Consider the following 19,656-nt stretch of genomic DNA (forward strand, 5'->3'; position numbering starts at 1 on the left):
TTGATCGTTACCATCCTTGAATGTGAGTAAAAGTTATTGAAAATCTAATAATGTCTAACATTCATGTGGGACATTTTTTATTGTCCAGAATGATTTCTACAACTGTCATTCATTATCTCTGGTGATGCAGGCATTTCGCTGGGCATCTCTATCCTCTCCAACTCCAAAACCTCCAAGTGGGATTCCCTTTTAAATGTTTTTATTAGCATATATTAATTATGCATAATAATTGCTTCATTCTGACATTTTGAACATGCACATAATATATTTCAATCATACTCACCTCCTGTTACCATCTCTTGTCCTCCTCCTACACCCATTAACACTCTTCCACTTCCCAGCTAGCCCCTCTTGACTTTCATATCTCTGAGTCTATGTAGGACACGGTGTGTTTTATTGGGGTTATTTACAGGTGCTTATGTGGGGATTCTTTTTCAGGAGCATATGCACTGTGCCAATGGCTACACAGTGAAGAAAATGTCTGATCAACCATATGCACATCTTAGTATCAAATCCCTTGCTTGGAAATTCCTATCAACAATGAGAAAAATTTCCTGTTTCATAATTCCTCTCCAAGTTCTTAAAAACAAGTGTGAAGATTCAGTTTTGCCAGCTTCCTCTTGGCCATTTGAAGTTATTGAGCACCCAAGCAGGGAAGACATATGGGCACAGGAAAAGGAGAGTGGAGGCAGAGGGTGGTGTTCTGGGACTTTCCTGTATCAATGCCCCATAAGGCATTTAATGGCTATGGACTTCCATGTCTTCCTCTGAAAGGGCCAGAATTTGTATCTCCCTTTTGGGGACTATTATAATATCTCAACTTGTGACCAAGTTAAGAAATTTTAAACTTGAAATCCTAGCATTTATCATAGTACATAGAACAATCATCTACTCCAGACCCATCTCTGGGGATAACCTCTCATCTTAAAAATCATGGCAGCCTATTAACTTGATAATCTGTCCCTAGTGCTTATAACTTGCTATTATAAGAAGAGCCCAGAATTTATAAGCATGTTCTTATCTCAGTTCAGACATAGATCATAGGATTGTGGAATAGCAAAGACAGGATAACCGTTAGCTGGCATCATCTGCCGGCTTGTCGTCATTGTGGGTAAAGCACCCCCCACATTCTTCCACGTAAGTATTCTCTTCCAGAGTCCAAGCATCATCATTCATACCTGAGGAAATATTTCCACAAGTCCCCCGAGGAAGCTGTGGTGTAAATGCAGCTCATTATTACCCAGGTCTCCTTTCATCAGAAATAAAAACCCAGTAAAGGTGTTTATTAAATCTGCAGTCTGGAGCCCTATGAAAATTGCCCTAGTCTCCACACTGCATTAGAGCTGAGTACCGCACCACAAATGTCCTCCTTTCTCATCACACAATCTCACATCCCTGTGACAGAGAAAATGGGAGCTTAGCATCCCTGACACTTGGAGGTAGGCACAAGACCTATTTGCTCTCTGCTCTGACAGCCTGGGTCCAGCACTGAAAGGTGATGGCTCCTTCTGTCATTTGTCATTTGCTGACTCATTCTCCAACCGCTTATGAACTAAGCAGAAGTAGAAAATTTGCCTCCAAGACATGTCAACTTGAGCATTGTGACATCCTTTTCCTTTCTCCCCCACCTTCCCAGTGGTGGAAGAAGGAAAATGTGTCTTGACTGATAAGGTCATTTTCACATTGACAGCTTAAACATACCTCCTGCTGCCCCTGGCTTCAAAGACAGCCCAGCTGTAATAAACTTGTGCTCTCTCCCCTGTATGTCTGCAAAAGCAGCCAATGACCTCATGGTGCTGATCAGAATGCAGACTTCTGTTTTAAATATCTGCTAGTTTTACTATTCATCAAAGCAAGAGCTACCACACGCCCTATAAATCTTTCCCCACTGCTTCTGTGGCTCTCTGAAAAGATGGCCGTGAGTAGAATTTTTCTGACTTACAGATAGAGAAAATATATTATGCACCAAATCCCAACAGATGTTCCATGATCATTCAAGAAGCTTAATTTAGTTCTTCCAAAACACAAATAGGAGTCCTGGGGAGACGACTGTGTTGGTAAAGTGCCTGCCACACAAGCCTGAGGACCTGAGTTTGGATCCCCAGATTCCACATAGAAATGGGGTACCATGGCACATGTCTATAATCCTACCACTGAGCAGATCCCTGAAACTCCCTTCCCAGACATCCTGGACAAGTCGATGAGCTCCCGGTTCAGTGAGAAATCTTGTCTCAAAAGCTAATGTATCAAGCAACTGAGGAAAAAGCTCAACATCTACCTCTTGCTTACACACACACATACACACACACACACACACACGAATGTGTGGATGCCCATCCATAAACACACACAAAAACAAGTGGGAAAGTCTAATCTGCCATGTTGTCCTTGACTGAGCCTCTTCTTGAGGAAGAAATACATGCCATATCTGCGGTTGCCTTTCTCCTGAAAACAGAATCTTATCCTGAAACTGTCACAAAGAATCATTCCATCTAGTAATAGGCAAGGTACACATAAAACCTATAGTCTTGCCTGTGAGCTACTCACCCTTAAATTTTACATCCCTGGTGGCCACTTCTATGTGGCAACCAGTACTTTGGAAGAAAAAATAATTGTATGAAAAAAATTGTTTTCCTGTGGATTGACTGATTGCATACTTGATGACTTTGTGCTGTGTTCTTTTAATATTAACTATTATTTCATATGGCAAATCAGTTATTCTGAAGGCTGGACTCTGCCATGCTAGTCTGCTATGATGCAAAGTTGAGACCAAATTTGAAAGCATGGATAAGCTTCCCAACTGGGAGGAATACATTATTATTATTGAAACCATTGAGAACTGTCTGAGTATGGTGATAATGGGAAGAAGTCCTTGCCTGGAGTAGCAATGCAGTGCTAAAGCCCTTGTCCAATGTACAGGAGCCCTGGGCTCCAGTCCCCTCATTGCCTGCCACACAAGAAGAAAACAGCCCCTTCCTCCCCGCATTACATCCATGCTTCGTGGCAAAACTTAGCAAGTAAATATCCTCCTCCCTTTCTTTTATTCTTCACTGCTGTGTTTCCTGTTCATAATCCCACAAGTGTAGAATTGCTTAGCCTCCAAAGTGACTAAGAGGGACCATTTTGAAAACAGTTATCAGTTCTGATGATTGAATTTTATCTGTCTGTTCTATGAAGAGATATATCTACATCTCTCCATTCCTTTGGGGACCACAGAAACTCAAATTAAAATGGAAATATTTTAGAAAAATTTTAAACCTTGGAGTCAACAGTGAGCCAAGCTGAAAGAAACTCCTACATAAGCAACTCTGACCCCTTTAACACAAGAATCCTAGCAATGGCTCCCTCAGGGAACTCTATCCTAGCAATGGCTTTTTCAAGAAACTCTATCTTGACTTAAACCATTTTTTAAACACTTTTTAACATTTTTGTTAACTCACATTTGCCTTCCACTGTGAAGTTTTCTCGCCTCCCAATCACTGCGATTCTATTGTAGATTTTCTTCTGACCACTGAAGGCAAACGTTTTGTTGTTGTTGTCTTTCGCTTGAAACACGTGTGATTTATTGTACATAAATTACTTGTTAATAACACTTGTTAAAAGGGACCTGTGAAGGACTCGTATGTCAGCTGTTGACAGTATTTTCAGAGCTGGTTTACAAACTGCACTAAAATTAATTTGTCTCATTAGTTTTAGTCACATCGCTTCATTCTGTGTCAAATATTTTCATTAGTATAATCCGACCATACATTGTAGTAGGTGGAGATGCGCATCTTGGCCGAGCTTGTCATGCCACCTTCTCTGCAAATGTAGAAAGTCTAGAAGTTCTGCTTGAGGCTTCCTACTTCAGCACACCAGGGAAGCCGTGGAGATTTGGGTGAAGTTCACAACTCGCTATGTATCTCCTTAATACCAAAGGGCTCTGACTGGCGACTTTCCTCATCCACCTGCAGTTTCCCAGCAGGCTCTATCTAGGAAGCTGCGGGGCCATGAGTGAAATGAAAGGTACACAAGAGAATGGAAGCAAAATCACTTCTGAGGTCTCAAGGACTAGAGGCTGAGGTCCAAACCAGGTGGAATCCCTGCCCCACCCCATCCTTGTCAATTTCTGATCGAGTGCAAGGAGAGAGGAGATGGATACCATATAAATATAAAGAGCCAGCATTCAAGGGTCCATAGGTGTGACCTCAACTCTGCATTTACAGAAACTCTTAACACATCTGGCCATTCTTAACACATAACCTGTTGGATATTCATACTGGAGGTGGGTTTGATAGATAATCACATAAAGCTAGCAAATTGAAAAACAATTCCCAGAAAGGGGCAGAACACTGGCTCATCCCCTACTGGACAAGAGGAAAGTGAAGAGCCTGAAGCAAGCATGAATGGTTTGCACATCACATGAGCAGGCAGGGAGGGGCATCCCTGAACAGGTAGAGCTGGCCTTGTGGTCAGGAAGGGGACCTGGAACCTAGACGAGCATCATTATGACATGCAAAGAAATTTAGAGTAATTGGAATTGAACCAAAAACAAAAATCCTGATTCCAAGGTTGTGTGCTCCAATAATGTCCAAACACGCAGGCAACTGGAAACAGAGGCAGGGCAGCTTCCTATGGCCACTCCCTTTTAATGAACACTGCAGCCAAAGGCAGGAAACAAACTTTTGAGGGGTGCAATCTGGTTTAGAAGAACCAACTGAGCTTCTTCATAATAGTGAGTGTGGCTTCCTCATCAGGGCAACTCTTAGCTTTCCATCGAAGGACAAATCCATACCAGTTCCATATGGGGAACACACCACATAATGGCACGGCGGACGACTCATTGAGAGTTTTCCAAGAGGTGCAAATGCTACTTACCAACAGCAGTTTCTTCTAAGAACCACCAATTAAACCCAGGAGTGTGCCCTGAAAGTGAAACGAGCTGGGCATGCTGGTACATGCTGGTATTGCTAGTGCTTGGGATGTAGGGGCATGAGATCAGGAGTTCAAGGACATCCTTGTATATCTAGCAAGTTGGAAACCAATCCAAACTATATAACACCCTGACTCAAAAATAGACAAAAAAGAAAAAGAGCCACCTATCACCTTGTTCAGGAATAAGTGGGGCATCAGCATGGTATTTCCCACTGAACTCTGATAATGGAAACATTATTTTCCACCTTGGGGACAAAGGTTGGACAGTAAGAAAGGATGGCATCTCAGTAGTCATTGAAAAGCAACAGAGGATTGATTCAGCCTCATGCCAGTGACTTCACCAGACAGTGCCTCCATCCTTCCCCGGGATAAGGAGAAGGAAAGAGCACAGTCCTCTGGCCTTGAGGTTGAGGAAACTTGAGAAACTGGTGGAGAGCACAATTGGAATCATAACTGCACTGCAGATTTTGATGCATGCTAAAAAAAAAAAGTGAGGTGTTCTGCTGGAAGCAGAAGTCTCAGATGGTTCCCTCTAAAGGCTCTCCAGGGACTGCCATTTCTGTGAGGAATTCTTTTTGGCTCTGTGATATTACAATGTAGAATTAATTGTACTGCCACCGAGGAGGAACTGACATGCGTAGTCTTTTATCCCTGTTGAAGGACAGTTTTATTACTTTTCATCTCTTTGGGGCTCATAATATTTTCTCTGTAGCCATGCTCTCTCTAAATGCAGTGTTGAGATAATTTTATGCAATTATATTTCTGACACGCTGTATGATTGTTCTTGGTGACTGCTTGATGTACATAGGCAGTGTCTGCAAATGGCAGCACGTGAGAGGAGATATTAGCAAAATGTCATCTTCCCATCTGCAAAGAGACCTGTCCTGCCACACGAGGGAAAGATCAGATGGACTTAAACGGTTGCTGCGCATTTTAACACTCACTTGACTTCCCCTGCCCGCCCTAACACACAAGCCACATTCACCCCGTGAATTTCACAAGCGCTCTTTTTAACTTAGAAAAAAAAAAAAACACAGTGGGGAGATTATTGCTGTTCTGAAAACTCCCAGCCCAAGGCAACAGCTCAGAAGGAGCCACGATGAGGTAAAATACGGGCTGGAGGGTTGGAAAGATGGCTCAGTGGTTAAGAGTACTGGCTATTCTTCCAGAAGACCAGGGTTCAATTCCCAGCACCCACGGGGCAACTCACCAGCATTTGCCACCCGGGGATCTGATGCCCTCTTCTCGTCTCCATGGGTACCAAGTATGCAGGTAGCACGCCGACATGCAGGCAGGCACAACATCCATACACAAGAATTAAAGAAAAGAGCAGGAGACACTGAATGACATCACACGAGCTCTTTATCCTTGGCAGCATGAAACTCGTCTGTAACCCTCCAACTGTGTGTTTTTCAGTCATAGAGGAGTGGCGGAAAAGAGGTGGCCAGCCGTGGCAGCTTATTGAGCCCGTGGATGGATTCCACCCCAATGAGGTGAGTGTTGCTGAGGCTATCTGCTTGGTTTTCTAAAATATATGCATGCATTCATATGTTGGTGTTTATGCTAGTTTATTCCCAGAAGTAATTTTAGATTGTGTGAACACATATGTAACATAGAAAATTCAGTAAAATAATGTGAAAATCAGCGAGAAAGTAAAATAAGGTACAAAATTTACCAGGGTCTCTGATGTGGTTTCTACAGTTCATAAAATATGTGGAGGGTAACCCTGAGGAACTACCCCAGGAGACCTACAAAACCTGCTCAGGGCTTCCTAGTGGCCAATGAGAAAAGAACCATCAGCCATGCCTTACGTAAAAAGAAAAGTCAACACCTAGAAAAAAAATGACCGCAAAATATGATCAAAATACATCATACACATGTATGAAATTCTCAAAAAAATGTATTATACTTAAAATAGTAATAATCGCAAGGATTCCTGAATGTGAGTTGTGTGAGAAACATTGTGTAAGTCTCTCTAGAACGAACACCATGAGAGAACAATGCTTTAGCAGTGGCTTGCAGAAAGAGCTGTTCCTTCTCTCCAAATTCAAGCAGTGCTAGGAAGGGGCTGGGCTCCGGTTTCTTTACACCTCATGGGAGCTGAGGACTGGGGCTTAGTCACGCTTGTCCCACTCCCCTCCCATTATTTGGCCTTCAGACAGCGAAGCTCTACTTTTATCTGCCCCATATTCTTGACATGCTTGTGACATTTCTATTTTAAAAAGAGAAGAAAGCATCAGGGAGCTCTTGTGACACTTGGACATCCTGAAAGCTGGTTTTCCACGGGGTGGGATGGCCGTCTGCCTCAGGCAGTCCTCTGTCACCATAGGCACCTGACCCAGCTTTCGTCAGTGTGGTATGGTGATGACAAGGCCCCCACCCCTGGCTGAGTGCAGGAAGGGCCAGGTGCCCTTGAGAACTTGAATGGAATTCATCTTCGCCAGGCCTGGGCTCAGCATTTGCGTTTGTCCATGGGCATGGTGAAAAATTACCTCAAAAGGAAAGAAAAAAGAAAGGAGGTGCCTAATGAGTGAAAGGCAATGAAGATGTCCATACATGGTAAACCTGAAGGAGAAGATTAAATATCCACCTCACTGTTTAAAACAACCAATTTTTAAAAATCCTAGTAATACACTCAGAATATTAAATTTCTGTGTGTCAGATAAATGAGTTGTTCAGAGAATTATTGGCTAGAAACTAGTAATTGGGATCTGGCTCCACAAAAACGGTTCATTTTTTTTTTTTAGAATAATGTGAAACTCCACCCCCCTTTTTAGAACAGGTACCCTTCTAAAACACTCTTCCTTGGGTTCCGTACGCTTCTGGGACCAAATGATCCTTCCTGCCTCAGCTGCCCACTTAGTCAGAACTAAAGACACTTGGGACACTTCCTCCCACTGAGGTAGGAGTTCTTGAGCTCCTCTTGGCACAACAGAAGTCTTATTCCATAGAGGATAGAGACATAAGAAGATGGCCAGCTATGGTGTCACCTGAAACCAAACACAAAGAAGATGCTGAAAGCTCACAGAGCTTTGTTTTGTCCCTCGGGACGTGTTCGCATTATCAAATATCAACCTGTCCCTGTCTGACTCTTAAAATAATTTGAAAGTCTACCAAATTGGGAGCCTATGCTGGAGTGTTATGTTTTACATACAATTGGTTATTGAAATCAGAGTCCTAATGCCTAATGTGTCCCATAGTCTTAACATGATTCCTGTACGGTGTGTTCCACAGTGCGTGAGTGAGTGGTGAGTGAGCGAGCATGCGTACCCATGTCTAAAGTGGGCAGCAGTGGGCCACCATGCTCAAACCCTCCTACCTATCAAACACATTGAGCTGAAAAGTCCAGGTTGACAACTTTCCATCTCGTAGTGTGTGTTGAGTGCCTGCCCAACTGTCAAAACTCAAAAACGAACAGAAAATCAGTTTTCGTTGTTTAAGATTATAGCATACAGTAGGAGAGAGATGGGGAAATAAATAAATTTAATGTGGTAACGCTAAGTGTGCAAGCAAGAATGATGAGCTGGGAAGGTGGCAGAAGATGATGTTAGGAAAGGGTGTCTGGAGGATGTGACGTCAGAACTAAGACCATGACTGACAAAGGAAATGAAGAGGAGGGGAAAGGCTGCAGGAAGTATGTCAAGCATCGGAAACAGCACGAGCAAAAGTCTGAAGCTAGAAAAAGCTGAGAATGCTGGAGGGGTTCACATGTTTCAGTGCAGCTTGAACATGAGACGCGCGTGGAATGGAGAGGAAAGAAGAGGGGCTCTGAAGCAGATCCTAGCAAGCCTTTTTCCATGAAGAATGAGGCCAATGAATGTTTCCTAGCCAGAAATGAGACTTATGTTCCTAAAAGGTAGCCATAATAGGGCTGGGCTGTAGCTCAGCAATACAGAACCCGTCCGGAATGGTTGAGGTCCTAGATTTGATGTCCTAACCATATCTATATCTATTCCTCTTTTCCTTGTCTATAGCTACAGCCACAGTGTGGAGATGGACAATTCTTAGGTGAAGGTACTGTAAAAAGTAAAAGGAAATTAAGTCAAGCAGTGAAAATATGTTACACAGAATCAGGGCACCAATTCATAGCCTGTGGACACAACATAGCTCAGCCTTGTGAAACATTAGCTTGAGAGCCCTGAAGTTACGGCATCTGAAGAGTCACTTAGAGCATCACTGGGTCCCAAATCAGACAGCAGGAAAAGGACAGCACTGAAAGAGCCATGGCGTTGACCACACCTAGTTTCCCTCGGGTCCTCCTCAACCATGTGTTAGTATCTTTGGTGCCTATAGCCTTGGAAGCCTCATCCAAACCACACTCCCTGCCAAACAATGTCCTCCTAGCCCCGTCCTGGGAATTTCCCGAAGCCTCCTCTTCAAACTCACAGGGACCATTGACTCTACAGAGCCGCCATGTTAAAGAAGTGGGAGTCCTGTGAACACAAGAACAGGACACAGGAACACAACTGTTTCTGTCTGAAGAGAAATGAATTGTCTCTACCCAACTGAGAACAAAACGTTATGATATAACAAGGGAGTTTCTATGAATCAAGCCCTTCATTCCTCTTCAATCCTGAACCTGTCTGCTGCTGGAGACACACAACACCGAGCCAATGGGCGTCTTTAAAGAGCTAAACAGTCTCCCCCAGGTCTCCATTTGCCTTAACTTTGTAAGTTCACGAGACACAAAAGCCCTGGGAAGGTTTATGGAGGGCCCAGATGGCAACTGTGCAGAGAGGTGTAGGGAGGAGAACAGTCTGGGCCAGTGAACCCACTTCCTAAGCAGTCACCTCAGATTGGGCCAGCTGGCAAACCAGCAACCACCGTGTATTTAATTCGTCGTTTGCTCTGACTAATAAAAACATCATTCGTCTGCTACAGAGAGCCTGGAGCTGGACCTAAATTCCTTCTTAAACATAGGTGTTTACACAGCTGCCATGTTTTCAGTGTTAAAATCAGTGGTGTCCACACATGGCCAGGTCCAAGAGGCTGTATTTTGGTGAGGAGGGCTGAGCGAGAGAGCAATGCCCTCCTCCAACTGAGAGCACTTGGCCACTGTCTTTTCTGCAGAGCTCTGAGCACTCTTACTACAGAGAAAACACAAGCAGGGCGGATTTTCAGCTTTGGGCTGGTAAAGCCTGCATTAAATTTAGCAGTGATTCAACTTCAAAGGCATTAAGCCATTTTGAGTTTTCAGTGAAATCTATGTAGCCCCACTCTGTATTTGCTCTTTTTTAAAAAAAAAAAAAAAAGAAGAAGAAGAAGAAGAAGATTTATTTATTATAGATACAGTGTTTTGCTACATGGTCACCTTCACACCAGAGGAGGGCGCCAGACCTCATTACAGGTGGTTGTGAGCCACCATGTGGTGGCTGAGAATTGAACTCAGGACCTCTAGAAGAGCAGTCAGTGCTCTTAACCACTGAGCCATCTCTCCAGCCCCCCAAATGTTGCTTTTTGACTAAATCTCAATTATTCAATTTAACAATAAAGACTGGAGAGCTAGATGCTGAAGTGAACACCTGCAAGCTCAGAGAGAGAGAGAGAGAGAGAGAGAGAGAGAGAGAGAGAGAGAACCTGCATGACCCTCCTCAGCTGACATCCCAGCAAGAGTGTATTCTCCTATGCCATCTCAAAGGAAATTCTTCCAACTGGATGTCCCTCCTTTCTGTTTCCTGTGTGTCTCTCCCTCCATGGACTTCCTCTTATTCTCTATGACTTTTTCCTGTCAACTGGTTGCTTGTTCTGCCTCTTGACTTGTGATTGATTTTATTTAATCATGATTAGTATTTGCTCTTTTAAAAATAGTGGGATTTTTTTCTGCTTAGTGTTTTCTTCTATGTTTATTTCACTAAAAGGTTCTTGATTTTTGTAGCAGAGAGAGAGAGAGAGAGAGAGAGAGAGAGAGAGAGAACAAAAAGCAGCAACAAAAACAGACCATGGAAAGGAAAAGTGAGAGGCATCCAAAGAATCTCTGGTGGGGGTTCTCACTGCAGGTATTTGATCCTCCTGGTGTTCCTTATTCAACTTTAGGAGGGGGACTACACACAGGTGTACCTCCTGAGGAAGTACAGCTGTCAATAGCCATACAGGTGGCCCAGGAAACATGCTTAGTTTGAAGCTTGTCATCTGAGGGAAGAGAAATTTGCAAGCTCTAGGTAGTACTGGCCAGAAATTCAACTCTGCCCTCCTGGCCCCAGTGTGTGATGGGGGCTTACGAGGAAAAGCTGAAAGAGACATTCCACCAGAAGCTTACAGAAGACAACAGAGTGTGAAGTCCCCTTGCTTTGTGGACTCTTCAAAGAGAATTTTAAGGTAGAACAAAGAATTTTCAGTGGGTGTGGAGATCCCATGGTTTTAGCAGCATTCAGACTTCTGTGTGACTGGAACATTGGTCACACCTGACAGGAGCAGTCCAACCCCTTCTGGCATGCTTTACTTTGGGGAAGGAGCCAGACACACAGGAAGCCATATATGTGCAGTGGTGCCTACCAGGCAGATGACTGGCCTGTGTACCAGGACCTTCCAATAGCACGGAGGCAATGAGTCAGAGAAATGGTGTCTTTATGCTCATAACTCAGTCTAATCCCATAGTTGCCCCCAAAGCATGGTTTTTGTGGAGTCTTCCACTCTTACTACTTTACTCAAATTCTCATGGGTGAAAAATGGGTCACCTACTAAACTGATAATGAAATCCAATCAAAGCCACCATTATTGGAATCAAAAAACTACACATTCAGTATATGTACGTAGCAAGCCTCGGAAGCAGTGGTTCTCAGCTACAGCATCTGTTGGGACTTTCTGGGGCAGCACGGGAAGCTGTAGTAACACTGTGTGCCTCTGGTTCTCCCCATGGTTCATCTGGTGGGTTGATTGTGGGAAAGCCCAGAGAAGGTGCTCTTTCAGAGAACTCACTCAGTGATGGAGACTCACTCTGAAAGATACACTCTTGGGATTGCTGTCCTAAAGCCTTCTTCATAACAAATGCATGAGCAGTTGCTGGCTGTAAGAGAAAAAGGCAGCATCATATGCACAGTGCTCTGTGAGAGATAATGTTCATTGTCTAAACCCTAATGGAGGGGGTGGGGAAGCTCACTTTGAAAAGTTCGTTCTGGGAGGGAAGAGAAAGGGAAAGGTTTCCCTTGAACACCTTTAAGCAAATGGTATTTTCTGTTTCTAACTTCAAGCTGAGGAAGCATAGAGGAAGGCAAAACGAGTTCTTTATCAGAGAGATTTCATTTGAGATTCCCAGTATCTCCTGGGGTCAATATAGATTTTCCCCAACCCTCTCAATTCCCAGCAGTAATCGCTGAGCACTTGGTGCAACTCCAGATCATCAAGCAATTAAGTCAAATGTTGTGTGCTACTACAGGAAGCTGACTTGAGATCAGAAACCACTTCTGGCTTCACTGTGCTGTGAAGTGCAGATGTTTATATGCATCTGTTATCACATATATATGTATATATATACACATATATATAATGCCCTCCATAGACTCGTGTATGTGTGAGGAGTTTGTCCTTGGATGGCAGTGCTGTTTGTGGAGGCTGTGCAACCTTTTGGACTGTCCCTAGCTAGCAGGAATAAGTCACTTAGGAATAGGTCACTTTGAAGGTTACATCTGTCACTGTTTCTGGGCTTGAGTGCTCTGTTTCCTGATCCACCAAGGTTTGATCCTCCAAGATGTAAAATAAATGCCGTCTGGTAGAGGACAGTACATTGGGAAAGACGGGGGTGTAAATCTACATTTAAATGAGGTAGACCAACAGGGAAATGTGGTGGAAAGGGAGAGCCAAGGAAATATATGGGGAATAACAGTGCTCTATACTTCTGGCACACTTGTGGTACTGCTTACCAAAAAGAGCTAACTTTATAGGTTGAGTGTTACACTTTAGGAAAAACATATTTTAAAATACTATATGTATAGATGAATACATTGGGTGTGTGTGTGAGAGAGAGAGAGAGAAAGAGAGAGAGAGAGAGAGAGAGAGAGAGAGAGAGAGAAACCTATACCCAGTGTTAGAAAAGGTCGCCTCAACTCTAATTACAGATAATAATTTTTATTCTATCTTTTTCTGTTTGGTAAATTTTCTGTCCTAGATTGTCTAGATACTGGCTTAATTTATTAAGCTATGAATAGAGACAAACAAAAGACTCACCTTGTGCTTAAGAAACAACTAGCTTGGAATAAAGGGAGTGAAAGACAGCTATGCCTCTCCCTGAATGGGGCATCATGGGAGTGACAACAGACAATGGGTAGGGGAGAAACCTGTAGAGAGGACTCAGTGAAAAGAACCAAATGAATGGATGAAGGAATGAGTAACGTAGATCATTTCCTCCCAAGTCTCTAGCATATTGGCATGCCGGTCTCATTAAAGACAAAATATTTCAGCAGTATACCCTCAGAAAAACATTAATCTCTGTTAGAGTGACAGCCAATTAATTGCTTTCAGACCAGTCACCACAAGCTCAAAGCTGAGCCCATCTCTTCACTTTCCTTTTCGTGCCTTCACCCCCATCTCATCCCTTATTAACATTAGGGAAATAAATGCCCTCAGCGGCCTTGTTACCACATTAACGTTAAAAAGACAATTTAAACGTCCCAAGTTTAAAAGCCGCACCAAGAGCTTTCCACAGACTTGGAAGCAGCATCCTTGATTGAGGAATGTCAGGAAAAGTGGCCAGAAGGCCAGGCTTCTGTCCTCAAAGGCAGGCTGTGCCTTGGGTGAGAGAGTCCCAGCCAGCCTGATGGTTATCCTGAGCCTTGCTGTGTGTTTGTGTGTGTGTGTGTGTGTGTGTGTGTGTGTGTGTGTGCTATATTGGTGGATGTGTGATGTGTGGAAAGATGATGTGTGTGCTGTGTGCATATGGTGCATGTACATGTTTTATGTAGTATGATGTGTGGATATTATCAAAATCCCATGCTTAAGAAAACATAAACTAGTGTAGCCACTGAGAAAATCAACATGGAGGCTCATCACGGAACTTCAGCTACCCTGTGGTCAGCTGTGCGATTCTAGGAGTCCAGAAGGATGCTAAGTCAGCACACCACAGAGACACCTGCACATTCATGTTTACTGCCGCATTGCTCACAATGGCCAATATGTGGAGGCAGCCTAGATGCCACGCAAGAGCGATCAAGATGTGATATTGTACTCAATGGGGTTTTGTTCAACCGTAGAGAGAAATGAAATCACATCATCTGCGGAAAAGTGGGCATGACTATAGACCATCATGTTAAGGGACGCATGTGTGACAGACAGGAGAAATGCCACATTTTCTCTCATTTGCATAATTAATCTAAATATATGGATATGATGAAAATAGAAAAGGGGCTACATGGGAGAGGATAAAGCCTACTTGGGGTCAGGTAGAACAAAAGAAGATATGGAGAGGAAAAAAGGGGACAATCAAAGTGTGTTCTCACTCATAAGCAGAACCGAGATTTAAGTTTTGTATGATGCATGCATGCGTACATCGATGTGTGCATGCATACGTGTGTGTGTGTGTGTGTGTGTGTGTGTGTGTGCGCTCGCAGTGATTTAATTAATACATTTTCTATGTGATTATTTCGGGTCTAAGCTAGCCAGGTGGCTGGGAAGAACAAGTGACCTTCCTCCAACAAGTGTGTGTGTGTGTGTGTGTGTGTGTGTGTGTGTGTGTGTGATGAAACAAAAGGGCATCTGTTTGGAGAGAAGGGACCAGGAAGAGGAGGGCAGGGAGAGAATATGTGAAGTATAAGGACATGCGTGGATGAGGTGTCATAAGGAACCCCAGTGTGTATGCTTACTAAAAAATTAATAAATTAATAAGAATGAAAATAGACCCATATCTCTCACCGTGCACAAAACTCAAGTCCAAATGGATTAAAGACCTCAATATCAGCCCGAACACACTGAACCTGATAGAAGAGAAAGTGGGAAATACCCTACAACAGATGGGCACAGGAGATCGCTTCCTATGTATAACCCCAGAAGCACAGACATTAAGGGCAACATTGAATAAATGGGACCTACTTAAACTGAGAAGCTTCTGTAAAGCAAAGGACATGGTCACTAAGACAAAAAGGCAACCTACTGACTGGGAGAAGATTTTCACCAACCCCACAACAGACAAAGGTCTGATCTCCAAAATATATAGAGAACTCAAGAAACTAGACTTTAAAATGCTAATTAACCCAATTAAAAAATGGGGCACTGAACTGAACAGAGAATTCTCAACAGAAGAAGTTCAAATGGCCAAAAGACACTTAAGGTCGTGTTCAACTTCCTTAGCAATCAGGGAAATGCAAATCAAAACAACTTTGAGATATCATCTTACACCTGTCAGAATGGCTAAAGTCAAAAACACCAAGGATAACCTTTGCTGGAGAGGCTGTGGAGGAACGGGTACCCTCATCCATTGCTGGTGGGAATGCAATCTTGTGCAACCACTGTGGAAGTCAGTGTTTCGGTTTCTCAGGAAATTCGGGATCAACTTACCCCTGGACCCAGCAATAACACTCCTGGGAATATACCCAAGAGATGCTTTATCAAATGACAAAAGCATTTGTTCAACTATGTTCATAGCCGTATTATTTGTAATAGCCAGAACCTGGAAACAACCTAGATGCCCTTCAATGGAAGAATGGATGAAGAAAGTATGGAATATATACACGCTAGAGTACTACGCTGCAGTAAAAAACAATGACTTCTCGAATTTTGCATGCAAATGGATGGAAATAGAAAACACTATCCTGAGTGAGGTGTCCCAGACCCAAAAAGATGAATATGGGATGTACTCACTCATAATTGGTTTCTAGCCATAAATAAGGACCACGGAGTCGACAAGAGGTGAACCTAAAGAAGCTAAGTAAGAAGGTGAACCCAAGGAAAAACATAGTTGTCCTCTTGGCTAAGGGAAGTAGACCAAATTTCCGGGGAGAAAATGGGATCTTGGGGATGGGGTGGGATGGGGGTAAAGGGAGATGGGGAGAGAAAAGGTAGAAGGGAAGGAGGGGGGACCTGGGAAACAGGAGAATTGGGATAAAGGAAAGGTGGATAGGGGAGCACGGAACCACAATTCTTAGTTAAGGGAGCCAGTTTAGGGTGGGCAAGAGACTTGACCCTAGAGGGGCTCCCTAGTGCCCAAGATGAGGTTCCCAGTTAGTTCCTTGGGCAGCTGAGGATTGGGAACCTGAAATGACCCTATCCTAGAGCAATACTGACGAATATCTTGCATATCATCATAGAATCTTCATCTGGTGATGGATAGAGTTAGAGACAGAGACCCACACAGGAGCACTGGACTGAGCTCCCAAGGTCCCAAGGAGGAGCAGAAGGAGGGAGAACATGAGCAAAGAATTCGGGACCACGAGGCGTACATCCACCCACTGAGACAGTGGAGCTGATCTACGGGGAGCTCACCAAGGCCAGCTGGACTGTGACCGAAAAAGCATGGGATAAAACCGGACTCTCTGAACATGGCGAACAATGAGGGCTGATGAGACACCAAGGACAATGGCAGGGGGTTTTGATCCTACTTAATGTGCTGCCTTTGTGGGAGCCTAGCCAGTTTGGATGTTCACCTTCCTAGATATGGACGGAGGGGGGAGGACCTAGGACTTGCCACAGGGCAGGGAACCCGGACTGCTCTGTGGACTGGAGAGGGAGGGGGAGAGGAGTGGGGGGAGGGGGAGAAGGGTGGGAGGAGGGGGAGAAGGGTGGGAGGAGGGGGAGAAGGGTGGGAGGAGGGGATGGGAAATGGGAGGCTGAGGCTGGGAGGAGGTGGAAACTTGTTTTTTGTTTATGTTTTTTTTCTTCTTTTCGCAATAAAAAAAATTAATAAGAAACAAAATGATCACATGCTTAGTTGGATGTCTGGCCAGGGATGGGCACATGGTACAGTGCTTGTTTGGCATGCACAAGGTGGTCTTGAGTTTGAGCCTCAATATCCGGAAGTAAAAGTCTTAATTGAATACATTTTTTTTAGGTCCACTTCAGAAGGCCCTAGAATACATAAAAATTCTGGGGCTGATTAATGCAATGACTAAGTTTGTTTTGTTTTCTTCTAATGATTACTAGAGTATTAATGCAGTTTAGACCCAGAAAGAGCTTTTGATCATTGGCCCTATCCTACTTATTGTGTAATTTGACCTGCAGAGTTCCAAAAAGCAACCCAATGTCACACAGCACTGTCAACTGACTTGGTGAACTACCCCTGAGGACAGTGTCCCTCCTACTTCACAGTGTGTTCCCCTCTCAGGCCCTCAGTAATCATGTTTCTCTTAATTTCAACATAAAAATTACTGCTGAGATATAGCCATTTGGCCCTGAGGATCAGCCAGGCCCATTTGCTAAATGTATCATCTGCTGAGAAAAAGCCTCCTTACCCAAAGCACATGGAGATGAGCAGAGGGCTGGACAATCAAGACTAGATCCTGCTACCACTAGGGATAAAGCAAATCTAGCATAAAGCTACAGAAGCCAAGAAAGTGGCATTTGGCAGAAGAGTCAGTGCTCAGCCTGCTGTGCCTAACGCAAGACGTCTCTTGTTCCAGCCAAGCAATTCACATTCTGTGTCTTTTTCAGGATCCAAGCCCTAGCAATTTACCTATCCAGTCTCATCTTCTGGATGCCCGGAGCTTCCTGATCGCTCCATTTTCCTCCCATGTGTCATGTGTATACTCCATGGTCTCTGCCATATGCACAGCTTCCCCGAGAAACATCCAGAACCTACCCTCGAAAGTTCTGCTTCTCCCAAGAGAGCTGCCCTTTCCTGTCCAGGCAGAGTTGATATTTCCTCCTATTCTGGCTTGTGGTTCTCCCTCAGAGCCCTCAGGCATGGGGTTATTCTGCATATCTGTCTCCTGGATGAGGACAGAAGTTCATCCAGGGGAGACTTCCTCTAGTCATCAGCACCCAGGCCTTAGGCCAACAGACGGAATAGTTGCTGGCTGTCAAAGGCAGTGCAGGAGTGGGATTTTGAGAATATATGCTTGTTCTATATCTGCAAGTCACAAATCCAGGAACTTAAAATGATAAACATCTGTTACGTTGTAGTTTTTGATGACCATAGCTTAATTTGGTCCTGTCCTTAAGGTGTCACAAAACTACCATCAAGGGGTGCTGCTGAGGCTCTGAGGTCAGCAGCCTCACACTCACCTGGGCTGACAGATTCAGCATTGGGCTGAGGACCCAGCTTCTTGCTGGTCCTTAGTTGGAGCCTAGCATCAGCTCACAGCTTCTTAAGCCATCAGTCCAGCAAGACCAAGTTCTACATAGGTAAACACAATCACTGAAGTGGCTGCTGTCCATCATCACCATATCACTTTGGACAAAGTTATTGGCCCCACCCACCTCAGGGAAGAGATCGAATATACAGAAATGGAGGCAGGGAGCTCAGGCGCGGTCCTCAGATCTTCCCACCATAGGTGATGATGAGTTTTGAACATGAAATGTCCCCCAGAATTTAGTGTTAAATTCTAGGTTTTCGAGCTAATGGTTCTGTTGTGAGAGGTGAAGTAAACTTTAGAAGACAGGACCTGGCTGAAGCAAAGGAAATCCTGAGAGTGGCCTTTTAAGGAACATCTTATCACTGGCCCTTGCCTGTCCCCTCTTTGTGTACTGGTTGCCATGGAGTAAACAGCTTCTCTCTACCATACTCTTACATCATGGTGTGTCTACAGGCCATGAGAAAAAGAAATTCTTCCTTTTTTAAATTGTTTCTCTCAGATAATACTAACAGTGATAAAAGGTTTAAGAAAGACAGAGTGTACGAAATCCTGATGGTCAGTTTCATTATTGTTTGACAAAGTTTCATGGATACTGGATTGGCCTTAAACCCACTATGTAGCCCAAGGATAAACTTGAGCTTCTGATCCTCTTGCATCTACCTCTTGAGTGGTGGGATTAGGCATGTGCCTCAGTTATGTAGCACTGGGAGTAAAACTTGGGCTTCTCTATGCTAAGCAAGCATTCAACCAACTAAGCTGCATGCCAAGGCTGCTGGTGGGTTCCTTACTGCCTCTCACTCTGGCTCTCTTGCAGGTGGCTTCACTGCTGCTGGCAGATCGTGTCTGGAAGAAGATTCAGTCCCAATGGCCTCAGATCCTGGGAAAGGAAAATTCATTCAATTCTCAGATTGAAGAAGTGTTTGGAGACCAGGGAGGACACTGAGTACCCAGGCAGAGTACCCCTGTGAAACAGAAAGACGGATAAACGCTCCCACCCACCCACTCCAGGGATTGCTGTGCTACAGGTCCAGAGGGCCCTCTTTGGTAGTGTTTCTATAGATCACTTTCCCCCCAGTTGGAGACAGACCCGAATGGCCATGTGATGCCAAAGCTTCCCACATCAATCTGCCTGTGCTCAACCCTGAGACACCTTTTAAGAAAGTTCTTTGAGTTATTCCCAGGTTCTGGCTATTACAAATAAAACTGCTATGAACATAGTTGAGCAAGTGGCCTTGTGGTATTATTGAGCATTCTTTAGGAATATGCCCAAGGGTGGTGTCACTAGGTCTTTAGCTAGGTTGATTCTCAATTTTTTTAAGAAACCACCATATTGATTTCCAAAGTGGCTGTACAAGTTTACACTCCCACCAGCAATGGAGGAGTGATCCCCTTTCTCCACATCCTCTCCAGCATAAGCTGTCATTTGTGTTATTGATCTTAGCCATTCTGACTGGTGTAAGATGAAATTCCAGAGTCACTTTGATTTGGATTTCCCTTATGGCTAAGGATGTTGAATATTTCTTGAAGT

The 19,656-nt window shown here is 44.0% G+C and overlaps 1 protein-coding gene across 1 annotated transcript in view; it reads left to right on the forward strand.

Annotated features, from left to right (window-relative positions):
• Positions 1-19,326, forward strand: part of Aoah (acyloxyacyl hydrolase) — a 205,263-nt gene extending 185,937 nt beyond the window's left edge. The window contains exons 20-21 of the mRNA XM_041645717.1: positions 6,331-6,407; positions 18,943-19,326. Coding sequence (XP_041501651.1) covers positions 6,331-6,407; positions 18,943-19,071 — 206 coding nt within the window. The 3' untranslated portion in view covers positions 19,072-19,326. The remainder of the gene's footprint in view (positions 1-6,330; positions 6,408-18,942) is intronic.
• The last annotated feature ends 330 nt before the right edge of the window (positions 19,327-19,656 follow it).

The sequence above is a fragment of the Microtus oregoni genome, unplaced genomic scaffold (assembly GCF_018167655.1).
Source record: "Microtus oregoni isolate MIOR12 unplaced genomic scaffold, Mior012 000115F_ref0000277, whole genome shotgun sequence".
NCBI classification, from domain to species: domain Eukaryota; kingdom Metazoa; phylum Chordata; class Mammalia; order Rodentia; family Cricetidae; genus Microtus; species Microtus oregoni.